This window comes from Ictalurus furcatus, chromosome 20, assembly GCF_023375685.1.
Source record: "Ictalurus furcatus strain D&B chromosome 20, Billie_1.0, whole genome shotgun sequence".
Lineage (NCBI taxonomy): Eukaryota > Metazoa > Chordata > Actinopteri > Siluriformes > Ictaluridae > Ictalurus > Ictalurus furcatus.
Window position 1 is genome coordinate 20,280,643 of NC_071274.1, and position 17,683 is coordinate 20,298,325.

At 41.0% G+C, this 17,683-nt stretch overlaps 1 protein-coding gene across 1 annotated transcript in view; it reads left to right on the plus strand.

Annotated features, from left to right (window-relative positions):
• The window catches only part of cntnap2b (contactin associated protein 2b), a 54,101-nt gene that overhangs the window by 30,399 nt on the left and 6,019 nt on the right, over positions 1-17,683 (plus strand). Inside the window, exons 7-22 of the mRNA XM_053651152.1 lie at positions 1,756-1,899; positions 3,941-4,199; positions 5,471-5,620; positions 5,892-6,054; positions 9,180-9,286; positions 9,625-9,744; positions 9,883-10,010; positions 10,119-10,203; positions 12,454-12,610; positions 13,201-13,328; positions 13,435-13,605; positions 14,172-14,390; positions 14,640-14,876; positions 15,928-16,152; positions 16,400-16,533; positions 17,505-17,598. Of these exons, the coding sequence (XP_053507127.1) occupies positions 1,756-1,899; positions 3,941-4,199; positions 5,471-5,620; positions 5,892-6,054; positions 9,180-9,286; positions 9,625-9,744; positions 9,883-10,010; positions 10,119-10,203; positions 12,454-12,610; positions 13,201-13,328; positions 13,435-13,605; positions 14,172-14,390; positions 14,640-14,876; positions 15,928-16,152; positions 16,400-16,533; positions 17,505-17,598 (2,521 nt within the window). The remainder of the gene's footprint in view (positions 1-1,755; positions 1,900-3,940; positions 4,200-5,470; positions 5,621-5,891; positions 6,055-9,179; positions 9,287-9,624; positions 9,745-9,882; positions 10,011-10,118; positions 10,204-12,453; positions 12,611-13,200; positions 13,329-13,434; positions 13,606-14,171; positions 14,391-14,639; positions 14,877-15,927; positions 16,153-16,399; positions 16,534-17,504; positions 17,599-17,683) is intronic.

Sequence of the window (17,683 nt, forward strand, 5' to 3'; positions counted from 1 at the left end):
ATAAAATATCTCATTGTTAATAGAAAACATCTTGCTACTATAAGAAAAGCATATTACAAGAAAACATCTCGTTATTATGAGATCGGTATCTCAATACTATTAGAAAACATCTTGTTATAAGAAAAAGTATCTTGTTATTATGAGATCTGTGTGTCAATACTATTAGAAAACATCTCGTTATGAGAAAAAGTGTCTCGTTTTCATGAATAAAGCAGCTCATTTTTACGAGAAAGGCATCTCTATTATAACAATGCACCTTATTACTACACGAAAAGTATCTTGTTATTACAAGAAAATATCTCGTTATTGTGAGACATGCATCTCATTACTGATGAACAACATCTTGTTATTACAAGACAGTATCTCGTTATCGTGAAAATGTCTCGTTACAAGAAAAGCATCTCTTTATTACAAGAAAACATCTCGTTATTATGAGCTATGTATCTCATCGCTATTAGAAAACATCTTGATATAAGAAAAAGTATCTTGATATTATGAGAAAAATATCTCATTGTTGTATCTCGGATATCGCATAAGAAAATATCTCGTTATTATGAGAAAACATCTTGTATTGACATATGTCTAATTAATATTAGAAACATCTTGTTGTTACAAAAATCATCTCATTTTTAAGAGAAAAGCATCTCATTATTGTTAGAAAACGTCTGGGTTATGCATGCGACCCTGTTCCATGAGAAAGGAAACAAGACATCGCGTGAGCTTTCCCACAGCGTGAAGCTCACGCAACCTTGAGTTCCCCTTTGAAAGGGAACTTCTCATTACTACAAGAAAAGCATCTTGTTCTTCTGTGAAAACATCGTGTTTTATTAAACATATTAGAAAACATCTTGTTACTATGAGGAAAAACATCTTGTCATTCGGAGAGAACGTTATGTCGCTGTTAGAAAACATCACATTATTAGGACAGCATCTCATTATTACGGAAAAGCGTTTTGTCACTCAAGAAAACATCTTGTCATTATGAGATAAATACAGTGGGGGGAAATAAGTATTGGGCGTGTCAACATTTTTTTCAGCGAATATCTTTCCAATGAGGCTATTCACATGAAATTTTCACCAGACATCGGTATTAATTCAAGAAATCTAGAAATATAAAGAATTCACAACATTGATAACTCTCAATTGGTTTCGGCCCAGTCAATCACCCGACTTGAATCCGATTGAACAATATTTAAAGACAGTATGTTTAGAAGAACCGGCCAACATACCACCTGAATACTGTGGAAGATTCATTACTTCATACAGGAAGCGTCTTGAAGATGTCATTACAAAGAAAGGCTTCTCCACTAAGTATTAAATACATTTCAGTTAGCGCGTTCAGTACTTTTTTCCCGTGTCATTCCTCTGTATTACACATAACTTCATTTATGGACTTGAATGTTGTGAATTCTTTCTATTTCCAGATTTCTTGAGATAACACTGATGTCTGGTGAAAATTTCATGTGAACAGCCTCACTGGAAATATATTTACTGAAAACAGTGTTGACGCGGCCAATGCTTATTTCCCCCCACTGTACGTTACATAAGCGACATAACTGATCTCGTTTTTACAACGTACCCTCCACGTTTCCCGGATGATAGGTTCTGTTGAGTGCCACAGAAGACAGAATTACTGAATTTGTACTCGTTTTTAACCGTGAAGTTTCACGTGATATTCAAGTCGATCAGCTAGGAGTAAAGTAATGCCTAAAAAGGTCTGTTTTCTCATCATTTTCTCGCATATTCTGTTCACAGATCAGTTTCGGAGGAATGCCTGCATCAGCCAAGCCCAGTTCAGGAGCTCCGCAGAACTTCATCGGCTGCATGGAGGACATCCACTACAACGGGGACAACATCACCAGCCTTGCACGCAGGAAAAGAGTCGACACGTCCAGCTTTGTAAGGGTTTCTTTTGAATGACTGTTTTTTTTTTTAGCGGCTGAATCAGTGGTGGTTCTGGCACATCTCATTTGGCGAGGCTCACACTGAGTCCAGATGCTCAGTTAGAGGGAACATTAGTCCACATGTTTGCTTCGCTAAGCACCGTAAAAGATGTGTTTGAACCGTTTGAACATGTGATCCTTTAGTTAGCTATTTAGAAACACACTACAGCCAAGAAACCATTGGAAAGCCTTAGGTTGTCTCGTCATAGCAAAAATTTCTGCGTTACTGAAGTACTGAAGAATCTGGTGCTTTAATTACACAGATTGTCATAGCTTTTAAGCTTACTCGCCGATAAAGGTTTGAGCTACTCATGTTATATTTTCCTATTGTTGTTTATTGCTGCACTAATCCTGTGGGACTTGTTGTGTCTCTGTAATACGTTTAAACTACTTCCATGTGTCGTCTGTGCTATGTGCAACCATTTGCAGTGCATTAAGCTTGGAGACTTTTGTTTTTAACCCCCAAAAAATGTAAGTGTGACTTTACTTTCCACTGTCCTTGAACCATCCTCTACAGTGTATTATGTGTGTTTGGTGTTTGGTTCCCCAGTAGAGACCAAGTAGACAGCTGCTTTGTATTTTTGTAGTGAACAACTCATTAGTGCAAGCAGTGAGCTAATGAGTTGGACTGTAGGGTAACTACAGTGCATGTAAATTCTTCTTCCTGAATTCTTACAGTTATGTAACCAAACTATTTTCCAGATTCTCCGCACAATCATCTCCTCTGGAGTATTAGACACACCCCATACATTTTTTTTTCTTATATACATTATGTTGCTTTGTTGTGTATGTTGTTTGTGTACAAGACACATTTTTATGTTACATAATGTGAATAATTCCAACTAGATCTTTGGTGTAGTTTAATGTTTAGTTTAGTGTAGTGTTTTCCCCTGTAGTGTTGCTGTACAAGTACTGGGCGCTGTAATGTTTAATGCTGAAACTTGTCATTTACTTCATAATAGGGCTGCAACTAACGATTATTTTCATAATCGATTAGTTGGTCGATTATTTTTATTTATTATTTTTTATTTGTATATTTCCCCCCCTGGCTGGATGGATGGGTGGATGGATAGATGGATGAATGGCTGGATGAATGGCTGGCTGGCTGGTTGGCTGGCTGGATGGATGAATGCCTGGATGGATGGGTGGATAGATGGCTGGATGGATGAATGCCCGGCTGGCTGAATTGGATGGATGGATAGATGGCTGGATGGATGGATGGGTGGATAGATGGCTGGATGGATGAATGCCTGGCTGGCTGAACTGGATGGATGGATAGCTGGCTGGATGGATGGATAGATGGCTGGATGGATGGAGGGATGGCTGGCTGGATGGATAGAGGAATGGCTGTCTGGATATATGGATGGATGGATGGCTGGATGGATGGGTGGGTGGATAGATGCATGAATGGATGGACAGATGGATGGATCTTATTGATCCCCAATGGGGAATTTGTCTTTAAATTAATAAGACAAAAAAATACAACTTACAGAGAAACAGCAAAGCACAAAATCCTCTGTCCTGAAGATTTTTCTGCAGCGGAAACATAATTGACTGGTACAACACATAGACACTGGAAACTCCTTCCAAAAAATGTTAAATAAACCACTCCTTACAAACTTCACCATATTGGTTCTTTTCTTTTTTTTCTTAAATAACAAAACATTTTGTAAACCATTTATTATTGTTATCCAACATACAAGTCCCTGTCTTAACTGTTACTATAGAAACAATAACAGAAATTAGAAAGAGTGGATTAATATAAACCTGTGATTTGGCTTGTACCCAGGACGACTGTCAGAGCTGCTGTAATAGAAAACACCTTCTGAGCGTTCAGATTTGAGAATTCAACGTTGCTGTAGTATAAATGACTTTACATGTTATGTTAGCGTAACCGACTAGAGGACAAACACAATTCTGTCTTATAGTCCATGTTATTTGTCTGCACAATAACATCATACAGCCCCATTTTAATTTCTCTGCATGCTGTTTCCCAGCGTAACCTGACGTACACGTGCGGAGCCTCGCCGACGTTCCCAGCCTTCTTTAACTCCAGCAGCACTCTGCAGCTGCCGGGCCGCAGCGACGCAGACACCGTGTCGGTGAGCCTGCGGTTCCGCACCTGGAGCCCCAGCGGCCTCCTTATGTTCACTCCTCTAATGCCCGGCGGAGTCGAGGTCAGCCTGGTGGAGGGCAAAGTAGTGGTACATATCTACATCTCACAGGGAAAGAACACACGGGTGGACATCTCCTCAGGTAACAGCGCAGAGCTACAGATGTTCCTGTGATGCTTTTTTTTATTATTTTTTTTTTTCAGGTTGCTACTTAAAATATGAATCAAACTGTCGTAAAGGCTTCTCCTGAATCCCCACAGGATTTTTAAAACGCTGATAAGACTGATTGTGATTGTGTTCTACCTGCAGTCGCTTACTTCTGCACTCCTAAATGACTGTATAATCAATTTATGTATGTATGATGAATTTCCTCACATCAGCCAAGACGTGTTTGGTGTTCAACGTTAGCTTCTTTAGTTTTGCCCTGGCGCTCCAAACAGAATCATTTTCTTCCTCAGCACATACCAGAATCTGATTGTTTTTTTTTTTTTTTACCAGAGGCCCAAAAAACGGCGTTTGCGCCTGTAATGGGATGCCCGTGTTCAACACTGAAATTATTTACGATGTCACACTCCACAGTAGGGGTTAACAGCTCATATGAAAGTAGGCTCTCAGGGCTTTAAGAATTTGCAGTTTTTCATAAGTATTTCTAATTTCATAATTTTTGCAGTTGTACACATAGACAATACATACATACGATACTCTATACACAGAAACCCGACGGTGTTCTAATGTTTTATGCAGTCTTATAACAGGCTTGCGGCTTTGAAATAATATACTGGTTGAAAATGTCCGATAAGTCGATTTCCAATGGAACGCCAGCGTACTGCTAGAAAAGGTTCGAATGATTGTATATGACTTATACAGTGTGATCGTCCCGAATGAATACTTTTTTAAAAAAACATACAAACAACATATATGCTGATGTGTTATGAAAGCTGGAGGATATACTATAACTCTAATGTTGATGAGTACCTTCTCAAAACAGTCATTAGTATGGTCAATAGTAATTGGTACTAATTGGTACTAATGGTAGATTTAACCAAGTACTGTGTCTGTATATTAACTGATCTAAAGCCAATACAGCTGCAGACTAATTTAAAAGTAGAGAAAGGGCACGTTAAATTGCTCCTAGGTGTAAATAAGTGTACATATTTCTTCCTCTGCCATAGTTTTTCCAAAATTGGTTTCACATCCACCTCAACGCTGACCATGATAATGCAATTATTAAATGGGGGAATGAATAAACTGTAGCTGTAATCATCTCTTACTTATTACTAAAGTATCAAATTTCAGACATCAAACATATCTAGTCTAACTGTTCCTTCAATATATAATAGCTACAGAGCTGTTACGATATGATGGAAAATGATTATCTGTGGTATTTAATCTGAATAATTTCTTCCTTGCCAGGTTCCAGCCTCAATGACGGCCAGTGGCACAGTGTTCAATTCCTGGCGCTAGAGAGCGCCGCGATACTCACCATCAACGGCGATGAGACGTCGTCCGTCAGAGCCACGCTCCCCATTCAGATCCGCACAGTTGGAGATTACTACTTTGGAGGTCTTTTTTCTTTTTACATAACCATCTGCTTTTATATATTTCTTTAAAAACTGGTCCACTACTAAACACTGATTTGGATTACATTGAATTGGATGCTAATTACATTCCACTGCATTCATTTTGTGCTCCCTTTTTGCCAAATTTGCTTCCTTGGCTCCCGGCTACAGATAGATTCAAACTTGCGATGACTCAGATTGTCAAGTCTGTCGCATGATTTCTGCAGTGGTGATGTAAATCGGGCTTAAAGCCGAGTTCTCGTGTCCGTACACAGGCTATTTTCCGCGGACGGACCTCTCGCCATCTCAGCGCTCCTTCCACGGCTGCATGCAGTTCATCCACGTGGACGAGCAGCTGGTGGACCTGCAGGCCGTAGAGCAGGGCGTGATTGGAAGTTTCGAGAATGTCAGCCTGGACATGTGTGCCATCATCGACAGGTACGATAACCACTTACTGTATTCTCTTTATGCATTCCCAAACCCTAAGGCTTATTATCTCAAACCAGGTTCATGTGAATGTAAAAAAAAAAAAAAAAACGTACTGTGTAACTGCAAAAGGAGTATGTAGCTAGACAGACAGTTGAGATCTTGTTCGGTGATACAGGAAGTAAATGGATAAAAGTACGAGTGCTGTTTACGAATGCAACATGAAGGGACGTGCCTTTGTGGGAAAATAATCAACAACGGTATGATGTGATGCTCTGTGCCACCTTGGAGTTGTTACTTTCCTTAATCGAAACGTGTTTTATACGGTTTATACTACAGCAATTTGTGAAGAATGGCGTGAATATTTTTACTTATCTAAAAATGTCCATGCAGGGGTTTTTTTTTTTATCCGTTTATAGCTACATTTAACGGGCTGTTGTGGAATGTCCATGAAGCAAATTAGTTCCTGTTATCACTTATTATAGAAATATTCTAGAAAATATAGCGATACGGGAATATAGAAAAGCCATCAACACATTGTGACCAATCAGAATTGAGAATTCAATTCCCCTGTGGTATTAAATGTACAGATTTATACTTTGTTCTTGCTGTTAAGATTAAGACGGTATTAATCATGCCTGGTAGAATGGGTTCCCAAACTTTTTAGCCGAACGACCCCAAACGGACGTCATGAATTTTCTGCTACAAGGCTTGACAACTTTACTGGTTTTCTTTTTGTTCGTTTTTTTGGTTTCACATCATTTGCCATCATGCTTGTAAATTTATATTCGTACTATATCCGTACTGTATGCATCAGCATATTTTCGTGTCTGTTTAATTGACTCCAGTTCCACATTTTTACCGCTGAACTCCTATACTAGCGCATCATGTCAGGATAGCAAAAAAAAAAAAAGACTAAAATAGCACTCACACTATAAAGGTACTTTGAATGTTTACGTTTCTGAATAGTAGCACACAATATCCGTAATTAGAGAGGTCTTATTGTGTTGTGAAATAAATGAATAAAACAGAAGAGGAAAAAACAGCCCCATTTGTAAATCAAGATACCGCACGTGGGGTCACGACCCCTAGTTTGGAAACCACTGTCTTATAATCTTATTAATTATTGGAGATTGTACAATAGTTGCGTAACGTATCCTCGATACTATAGCGAGTGAACGTTAAAACACGTCGTTTTTTTTATTTATTTTTTTTTACGAAAACGAAAACGAACTGTCCGATCAAATGAGTGGATCGGAACGAACTGTTCTAACTGTAATGCTAGTTTTACAGCCGTACATACAGTCGTTTTACTCTCACAGTAAATTCCTTGCATGTTTCCTCAGAACAAGACGGACAGGAAGCATTACACGACCCCTTTTTTTTTCATTTTTTACCCATTATCTTTTATCCATTACTAATTCCACGAGCGCTGCTTTCTGTGGAACTCCCACACCCGTTATTTACGTAACTAGTGGAAGTTCTGGTCCTCTGACTCTGTACTTAAGAGCTTTCGTATCAAGCGAAGCCGGACCGCCTGTCCTTCTCATCTCGCCGATTCGGCTCAGCGGGAGCTCGTCTTCAAAGCCGTCTCTCCCTTTCACTAACCCGTCCCTGTTTGTTCGGTCCGAGCGCCTCGGGATGCTCGGGATGAGGCAAGAACAGCCTGTTGATCTCAAACTGCCTTTACAGTGCAGGGTTCCTGAGTTACAATTCCCAGAGTGCATCTCAGCATAGAACTGGGCCTGGCATATGGGGCAGAATATGGGCCATACTGATCCGGTGTATAGACCTGCATACTCATTAATCATCACGACAGCTACGGAGCTACAGGGCTGTTTGAAGACGGCGGCGTTTAAGTGCTTGCGACAGCTTGTCAGAAATTATACACTGAAAAAAAATTGGATTCGTTGATGTAGAACAGTTATTACTTGTGTTTTATTAGTTCGATGTGGGAAATGAAGCTCACCTGCTCTGGAGATCTAGCTCGAGCGATCTAGCATATAAGAATGGAACGATATAAACGTTGTATATATTTGTAACTGTAATTTTTTTTTTTGTAAGTGACAATAATTGGACAGATTGACATCTTTAATAATGGAGTGACGTTTAGTCATCTCAGTCTCTGTCAAAGGTACAGTTTAGCAGATTTGCCAAATTTGCTAGCATGAAAATCTTAGCAGGCAGGAAGAAAAAATCTAAACAAATGACAACAACCTAAACGTATATACCTTTCGAGGAGATACCGCGATGCTAAGGCGTAAAATCAATAAAACGTGCACGATTTAAAAATGATATTTAATGTTCTAAACATTTTTAAGTCTTCGAAAGCGACTAGCATGCTAGCATGTTTTTATTTTTACAAAAGAAATCATTGATATCATGAAACTTTCTGTCAGGAGTCAATTTTTTATAAACGTTTCTGGAAGGAGTCTCCAGTGCCGGCGAAGTTTTACAATTTTACGCCGATCATCCTGTTCAAAAGTTTACACGCCCCCTGGCTCTTAATGTATCGTGTTGCCTTCTTGAGTATCAGTGAACGTCTGCACCTTTTGTAATGGTCGTGTACGAGTCCTTCGGTCGTCCTCAGGGTGAAAGGCCGCTGTTGGACAACTCGCACAAAACGTAAACACAGTCCCTGATCATTAATAAACAATAAGCAGAATAGACCAAAGGTCAATTATAATGGATAAGTGATAAGTGTTACAGTGATATGTTCAGTGATCAGTGCTTTTTAATAAAAGTGCTGAGAAATATGATGATATAACCTGGTATAACCTATATCATGAACAACTATCACAAAAAACCATAAACACAGTCGCTGATCATCCAGGTAACGACACGCGGTATTAAGAATCGAGCATTTGTGAACTTTTGATCTGGTTCATTTGTGACAATTCAGTCATTATTGTGTCTTGCGGACTCTGTGTAAACATCTGTTATGTGAAATAGCTTATTCAGGACAGGAGTAAATAACAAACTAAACATAAATTTAATGATACCTCTTATTTTTTTATTATTATTATTATTATTATGAACATTTTGCTGATTCTGCAAGGCGTATGTAAACGTATGAGTTCAGCTGTATGCTTGTATGCTTGTCTGTAGAACAGGAAGCTGATTTTGTTCCCCTGCAGGTGCGTCCCGAACCCCTGTGAGCACGGAGGCCGGTGTTCTCAGACTGGAGACGTGTTTAAATGCGCCTGCGATGGAACTGGATACACCGGAGCGACCTGCCACACATGTACGCCTGTCAATTACTTCATGACTAATTACTATATACTGTCATAATGACAGTGCTGTACATGATGACTATTATCACTGACTCATGCGCACTTCCTGTAATGATCCTGATCTGTTCCGTCGTGTTAGGAGTAACTGATTAATGTGTTTGCTAACACTTTGTGAGGAACATATTGCAAGCGTGCAGTATTCCCGAACTCCAAGGTGTTTTGTCGTCTCTTTCCATTCCTTCTAAATTTAGCTGATTAATGGTGTATAGAAATCAACGGATGTAGCAGTTATTACAGGTGTGTGTGTATGTGTGTGTGCGGTATTGTGCTTACCTCTGCTTTTGTGCAGCGGTCTACGAGCAGTCATGCGAGGAGTACAAGCACCTGGGCCGACGCTCCGACTCATACTGGATCGATCCGGATGGGAGCGGACCCCTCGAACCCTTTAAAGTCATCTGCAACATGACGGGTAATAGGACGTTTTCTTTTCTAATGATCTGTCCACTGTTTAACCGTCTTCTCTCCCATACACCCGGGTCACATGATCGAATTTTCTACAATACAGTATGTATTGTGTGTGTGTGCGTGTGTGTGTGTGTGTGTTCAGGTGATAAAGTGTGGATGACGCTGATGAACGATCTGCCGGCTCAGAGTGCAGTGAACTCAGCATCTGCTCCTGAACAGGGAACTGTATTGAATGTACTGAAACTCAGTTACAACGTGTCTACAGAGCAGGTGTTTTCCTTTCTTCATTCAGAAACACTGCTGATATTAATGTAAGCGAAACGAAACATTTCCGGTATGTTCTAAAACGGCGTGTTTGTTGTTTTTTTTTTTTTTTAGATCAACGCCATCACCAGCACTGCAGAGCACTGCGAGCAGTACGTAGCCTACATGTGCCGAATGTCCCGCCTCCTCAACTCCCCAGGTGTGTGTGTGCGTGTGTGTGTGTGTGTGTGTGTGTGCGCAGATCTTCACCCTCTCTAAGTCTCATGGTCCAGAATGGTGCCCTACTTCCTATTTCCTACAATTGGCAAAGTGCATTATGGGTATTCTTTACTCTCTGGACGCTAACATATTGTCTTTGGTATTTTTCGTGAACGATGAGCGACGAACACGCGATGTTCATCGCTAACCCGGTAGCTGTACGCTTCACCTACTTATAGTCCTTGTGAAGGTGACGTCGTGACACAAACATTCATCAAATCGCTGCTGAGAAACAATGAGGGCGCCGGAACTGTACCGTCAGCTGCACGCTTCGGTCGTACTGTGCGCGTTATTGCAGTTTGGCGTCTTATACATCTGCAGGTCCTGTAACTCCATCAGCTGTAAACGGGACATGTCATTTTATTCACAAGCACTTACAAATGGATGGATGGATGGATGAAGGGATGGATGGATGGATGGATGAATGGATTGATGGATGAATGGATTGATGGATGGATGGATTGATGGATGGATGAATGGATGGATGGATGAATGGATTGATGGATGGATGGATGAATGGATTGATGGATGGATGGATGAATGGGTGGATGGATGGATGAATGGGTGGATGGATGGATGGATTGATGGTTTGATGAATGGATGGATGGATGGATGAATGGATGGATGGACGGATGAATGGGTGGATGGATGGATGGATGGATTGATGGATGAATGGATTGATGGATTGATGAATGGGATGAATGAATGGATGGATGGATGTATGAATGGATTGATGGATGGATGGATGAATGGATTGATGGATGGATGGATGGATGTATGAATGGATTGATGGATGAATGGACGGATGAACGAGTGGATGGATGGATGAATGGATTGATGGATGGATGAATGGATGGATGGATGAATGGATTGATGGATGAATGGATTGATGGATGGATGAATGGATTGATGGATGGATGAATGGATGGATGGATGTATGAATGGATTGATGGATGGTTGGATGAATGGATTGATGGATGGATGTATGAATGGATTGATGGATGGATGAATGGATTGATGGATGGACGGATGAATGAATGAGTGGATGGATGGATGGATGGAAGGATGGATGGATGGATGAATGGATTGATGGATGGACAGATGGATGAATGGGTGGATGGATGGATGAATGGATTGATGGATGGATGGATGGATGGATGGATAAATGGGTGAATGGATTGATGGATGGATGGATGAATGGGTGGATGGATGAATGGATTGATGGATGGATGGATGAATGGATTGATGGATGGATGGATGGATGAATGGGTGGATGGATGGATGAATGGGTGGATGGATGGATGGATTGATGGTTTGATGAATGGATGGATGGATGGATGGATGAATGGATTGATGGATGGATGGATGGATGGATGGACGGATGAATGGGTGGATGGATGGATGGATGGATTGATGGATGAATGGATTGATGGATTGATGAATGGATGAATGAATGGATGGATGGATGTATGAATGGATTGATGGATGGATGGATGAATGGATTGATGGATGGATGGATGGATGTATGAATGGATTGATGGATGAATGGACGGATGAACGAGTGGATGGATGGATGAATGGATTGATGGATGGATGAATGGATTGATGGATGAATGGATTGATGGATGGATGGATGAATGGATGGATGAATGGATGGGTGGATGGATGAATGGATTGATGGATGGACGGATGGATGAATGGGTGGATGGATGGATGGATGGATGGATGAATGGATTGATGGATGAATGGGTGGATGGATGGATGAATGAATTGATGGATGGATGAATGGATTGATGGATGAATGGATGGATGGATGGATGGATGGACGGAATACTTAGCAACCATTACTGTATATATATGATAATGTATACATTATGAAGTTACAGCTTTAACTCTCATCCTGACACTGGAGACTCCTTCTATAAACGTCAAATAAACATTTCCTTACCAAAAATCACCTCACCGTATCAAGGATTATTTATATATAATGATGTTTCTCTTTGTAACACGATAATGGCCATAAAGTTGTTGCTATAGAAACGATAACGTATTAGAGCATTCATATAAACCTCATATAACTGATACGACTAGCAGACCTGCTGTTAGAGAATCTTCTAATCTGACCAATCGGAATCGAGGATTCGACAGGACTATAGCGGTGGTATAATTTGTTCGTTGTTTGTTTTGTTAGACGGCCCGGCGTACACCTGGTGGGTCGGTCGCGGCAACGAGAAACACTTCTACTGGGGCGGCTCAGGGCCGGGAATCCAGAAATGCGCCTGCGGCATCGAGCGCAACTGTACCGACCCAAACTACTACTGCAACTGCGACGCAGACCAGAGACAATGGTGAGTGAGGAGGAGAACTTCACTCTTTCCAACGTGACGTAATATCTGAGGCTGTTAATAAGCAGAATAGACCAAAAGGTCAGTTATAATGGATAGGGATAAGTGTTAGCAAACATACACTACCGGTCAAAAGTTTGTGGACACTCGACTGAAATGTTTCTCATGATGTTAAAAATCTTTTGATCTGGAGGTGTGTGATTAAATGTGTGCCATCGGTGTCGTAGACAAAAATATAATCGTGCCGACGTACTCATTTCTTCCATTAAACGAACATTTTATTTACAAAAAAAATCTTTTTTTTAAACGGACGACTCAGAGCGAAATATTCCGAAAAGCAGCCGATACGTGTCCGGCGTAGGTGTGAACTCCTTTTAATACTGTTTAAAAAACATCTCAGGGAAAAAACATATCAGATCTAAGTCTGAACCTGACTGTTTGCTTAGTGTGTGATGCCGAATAGAATAAAAACGAATTCTGGACACCTACGAGACTAGATGACTTAATGACTTAATGACACATCCCCCTCTGGTGGTCAGGATGATTCATTTACATGTTATTATTATTTCTTTATTCTTTATTTACGGTCTCAGGCGTGAGGACGCAGGTGTGCTGATGTACAAGGACCATCTCCCCGTTACTCAAGTGGTCGTCGGAGACGCCGAACGCTCCGGATCCGAGGCCAAGCTTACCGTAGGCCCTCTCCGCTGCCAAGGAGACCGTACGTGAAGTGCATTTTGAAAAAAATAAATGAATAAATAAAAATAATTCTGAATGCATGAGACTTTTGACACGCTTTGGGTAATACGCGTCTGTCCGTCGCTTAGGAAACTTCTGGAACGCCGCATCTTTCATCACTCCAGCCGCGTACCTGCATTTCCCCACGTTTCAAGGCGAGGCCAGCGCCGACATCAGCTTCTACTTCAAGACCTCGTCTTCGCACGGCATCTTTCTGGAAAACCTCGGCAACACCGACTTCATTCGCATCGAGCTGAAATGTGAGGATGTCGATTTATTTATTTATTTATTTATTTATTTTTTATAAAGAATAAACAGCTCATTGTACTTGTTCCCATTGTGTAGTTATTACGTTTAATGTTTTGGAACATCTGCAAAAGAACGTAGTTCCTGTTAACGTTCCTGTTATATAAACACGCACTCCGTCACGCAGCTTGTCATGCTATACACCGAGGTAAAAACGGCGGAAAACGTACTGTTATAAAGCTCTGACGCTGGAGACTCCTTCCATAAACGTTAACTAAACCACACCTTACAAAATGCTTCCACATATCAACGAGTATCTGTTTTCCTTTATTAAATATTATTCAGCAGCAACGTTTTATTATTATTATATATGGAGCATCCTCAATAGAAGTCCCTGTGTAAGTAATAAAAGCGATAACGTTTAGATTAACCTTGGGTGCTCTGAGATAAAATGTTGTTTCAACGTTATTTTCAAAGAAATGATTTTTTTATCATCTGAACCGCGGTAAATTTCCCTGGATCAATGGGACGTCCATTGCAGGTCAGTTGAATCCGTTTCGTTTTTTTTTTTTCCACGTAGCTGCTAACGTGGTGTGCTTCTCCTTTGACGTGGGGAACGGGCCGGTGGAGCTGAGCGTGCGCTCACCGACGGCCCTCAACAACAACCAGTGGCACAGGGTGGAGGCCGAACGCAACGTGAAGGAAGCCGTACTGCGACTGGACAAAGCGTACAGAGACGTGCGTCTGGCCCCGCCCCAGGGCCACACCCGTCTCCAGCTCTTCAGTCAGCTCTTCATTGGTATAAATAAATAAATAAATAAATAAATAAATAAAAACCACCAAACTGCTCACACAGTGAATCTGAAAGCGTTCCTCTTCCAACCTCCTCCCATCACTGTTTACATAAACATTTGCATTTTCTCCTCGATAAGAGACTCAAGACCCAAGTGCTAACACACTAACACTAATTTCATTTCTATGCTAATGTACGGACTAGCGCAGAGCGGCCAGAGCTCCACAATCCAAAGCTATTGATTTCTCGCTCTAGGCGCCTCAGGAGGGCAGAGGGGATTTCTCGGATGCATCCGCTCGCTCAGGATGAACGGCGTGACCCTTGACCTGGAGGAGAGAGCTAAGGTGACTCCAGGAGTGAAGCCCGGCTGCTCGGGTCACTGCCCTAGCTACGGCGCGCGCTGCCAAAATGGAGGCAAGTGTGTGGAGAAATATAACGGCTACACGTGCGACTGCAGCCTCACGGCCTTCGACGGACCCTTCTGCTCTGACGGTATGCGATACGGTCCACCTGTAATCTACTACGCTATACACGTGTTCATACATTTCCTGTTTAATACACCGCTTTTCAACATTAATGACCTGCTGATCCAATAATACTAACATTAGTCATAACCGATGCAGGTCAGGAGAGACTTTAAATATTTTTGAGATCTTAAAACATATTTTTATCTCTATTAGAGACATAAGACGTCGGTGTTTTAACGCTGTTACGAAGTAAAAACGTGAAGGCGTAGGAAACAATTTCATATTTCCGTAATGTGGTTCAGCATAATACTCGGTTTAAAAAGCTACATACGTATTAAAAGAAAATAATTAGATTTTCTTCTGAGATTAATTACATTTATTTGCATACGCATATGAATATTTAACTGTTTTAAGACTTGTGGGGTTTTTCTTATTTTATATATAAGAATTTAAAAATTAAAAAAAAAAAAAAAAAAAAAGCAATTTATAAGTGGGAAGGATAAATGTTTAATTTTATACTTTTAAATGTTTAATTTAAGTTTGGTTGTTTGATTTTTTTTTTCTTTTTCAAAATTCAGTCTATGTATGTTGTGAATTTTTTTTGCATTTTTGAAAATGATAGATGTAGTTTTTGTTTGTTTTTATTTTTTACATTGTACGTTTATTCATTCAGCAGACGCTTTTATCCAAAGCGACTTACAAATGAGGATTCACTTCATTTGAATCAATTCATTTGATTCACTTCATATTAAAGAATATTTTATTGTAAAGCACCATGAAATTGTACTAGAGATGAAATATATATATATGTACATAGTGTGAGGAAAAAAATACAGAAATTCGGGAGATTTCCACAATTGAAATCAATCGCGGCGACGTTAGCCAATCGTAGGTGTCTGCGAGCTCGTGTATGCGGAAGAGGGCTGATGTTCTCGCTTTCCTCCGCCCTGTGGAGCTGAAGAATCTACGGACAGTTCCTCGCACTGTCTCGTGTTCACGCTGAGCTCTGTTTCTGAACTAAGAAGCGATTTTTGACTGTATTTTCTTTTTGCTCGTTTCCTTCTCGTGTGCTCTAGATGTGGGCGGGTATTTCGAGAGCGGCACGTTGGTCCGCTACGACTTCATGTCTGGCAGCATTTCGTATCCTGCGGTGAAGGGCACTTTAGGAGCTCTGAGTGTGGAGGGAAACCTGACGCAGGAGGAGCTCAGCTTCAGCTTCAGCACCTCTCACGCCCCTTCCGTCCTGGCCTACATCAGCTCCAGGACTCAGGATTATCTGGCGGTGGTGCTGCGGCACAACGGTGAGACGGTCTCGATAACAAGGAGAAAATGAAAGCAGAGTTGGAATTGCACGAGGGCATTTCGCCTCGCATCTGTATCGTGCAACTTTTTAGGTCCCACGCCTGGTTTCTGCTTCTTTTTATCCAGTCAGATCCCACTTTCTGACTGATCCCACTTTCTTATAAATCTGTCTCCTTCTGATGTTTCGTCTTAGAGCGGGAATTTGTTCTCTTGTTAATCCAGCACGTGTCGTGATTTTAATCTCAGGTACTCTGCAGATCCGCTACAACCTGGGCGGGCTGAAGGAGCCTTTCGTTATCAGCCTTGATCACCGCAACGTAGCCAACGGTCAGCCGCACAGCGTCAACATCAGCCGGCGCGACAGACTCGTTCATCTGCAGGTGAATCTCAGATTAATGCTAATACAGATGATAGATGAGGTTTTATTCCCAGTGTTCCCAGTCTCCTGATTGTGTTTGTACTCGTATAGTTGTTGTTAATCCAAACATCATTACTTTATCGTACACCTTTCAAATGAAAGTCAGTTATTTTGTAAAGAGAAGGAGACGCGGATCTGTTTTCACGCTCGTTCTTTTTTTTTTTTTTTATGTGAACAATTAAAAACAAAACAAAAATGAAAACCGAATAGAATAAAATCGTGTTTAACTTCCTTTGGCCCCACGCTAATTTTCTTTATAAAATACTCCTTTTAAAAAATGGCTCGCAGGCTGTAGTTTGGCCAGAGCTGCTGTAAAACAAAAGGTATTTTCGTGGTTAGCATGTTTGCCTCGCACCTCTAGGGATGGGGGTTCAAATCCCACCTCTGCCTTGTGAACCCCGTGCTTTGGGGGTTTCCTCCGGGTACTCCGGTTTCCTCCCCAGGTCCAAAGACATGCGTTGTAGGCTGATTGGCATGTCCAAAGTGAATGTGTGATTGATTGATTGATTGATTGATTGACAACTTTATTGTCCACCAATGTGGAAATTCTTCTTTGGCTTCTCAAACACAAATAAAACCCCTACAATTATACACATACACAATGCATCAATATAAAAATTAATTTCTCAAAAGGAGTTGCTTACCCTTCATTTAATATTCTAATTAACCACTGGTATAAAGGAATGTTTATACACATTTCTAAGATATTTTGGGACCTTATTGTGTACCGTGATGGATTGGCACTCCGTCCAGGCTGTCCCCCACCCTGTGCCCCGAGCTCCCTGGGATAAGCTCCAGGCTCCCCACAACTCTATGTAGGATAAGCAGTATGGGAACTATATGGATGGATGGATGATGCAGTAAACTGTAACATATATATTATTCAGTAGCCTGTGTGTGTTTATATATTTGTGTGTTTTTCCACGTGTACAGTTAGATCATTACCCCACCATGAGTTACTCCCTCCCTGACGCGTCGGACACCGAGTTCAACCTGATCAAGACCATTTTCCTCGGAAAAGTCTTCGGTGAGCGGTTCATTTTTCCGAAAACATACAATTAATGAATTGATCCCAAGCGTTCCAACACTCAGAGTCAAAATGGTGGCCAGAG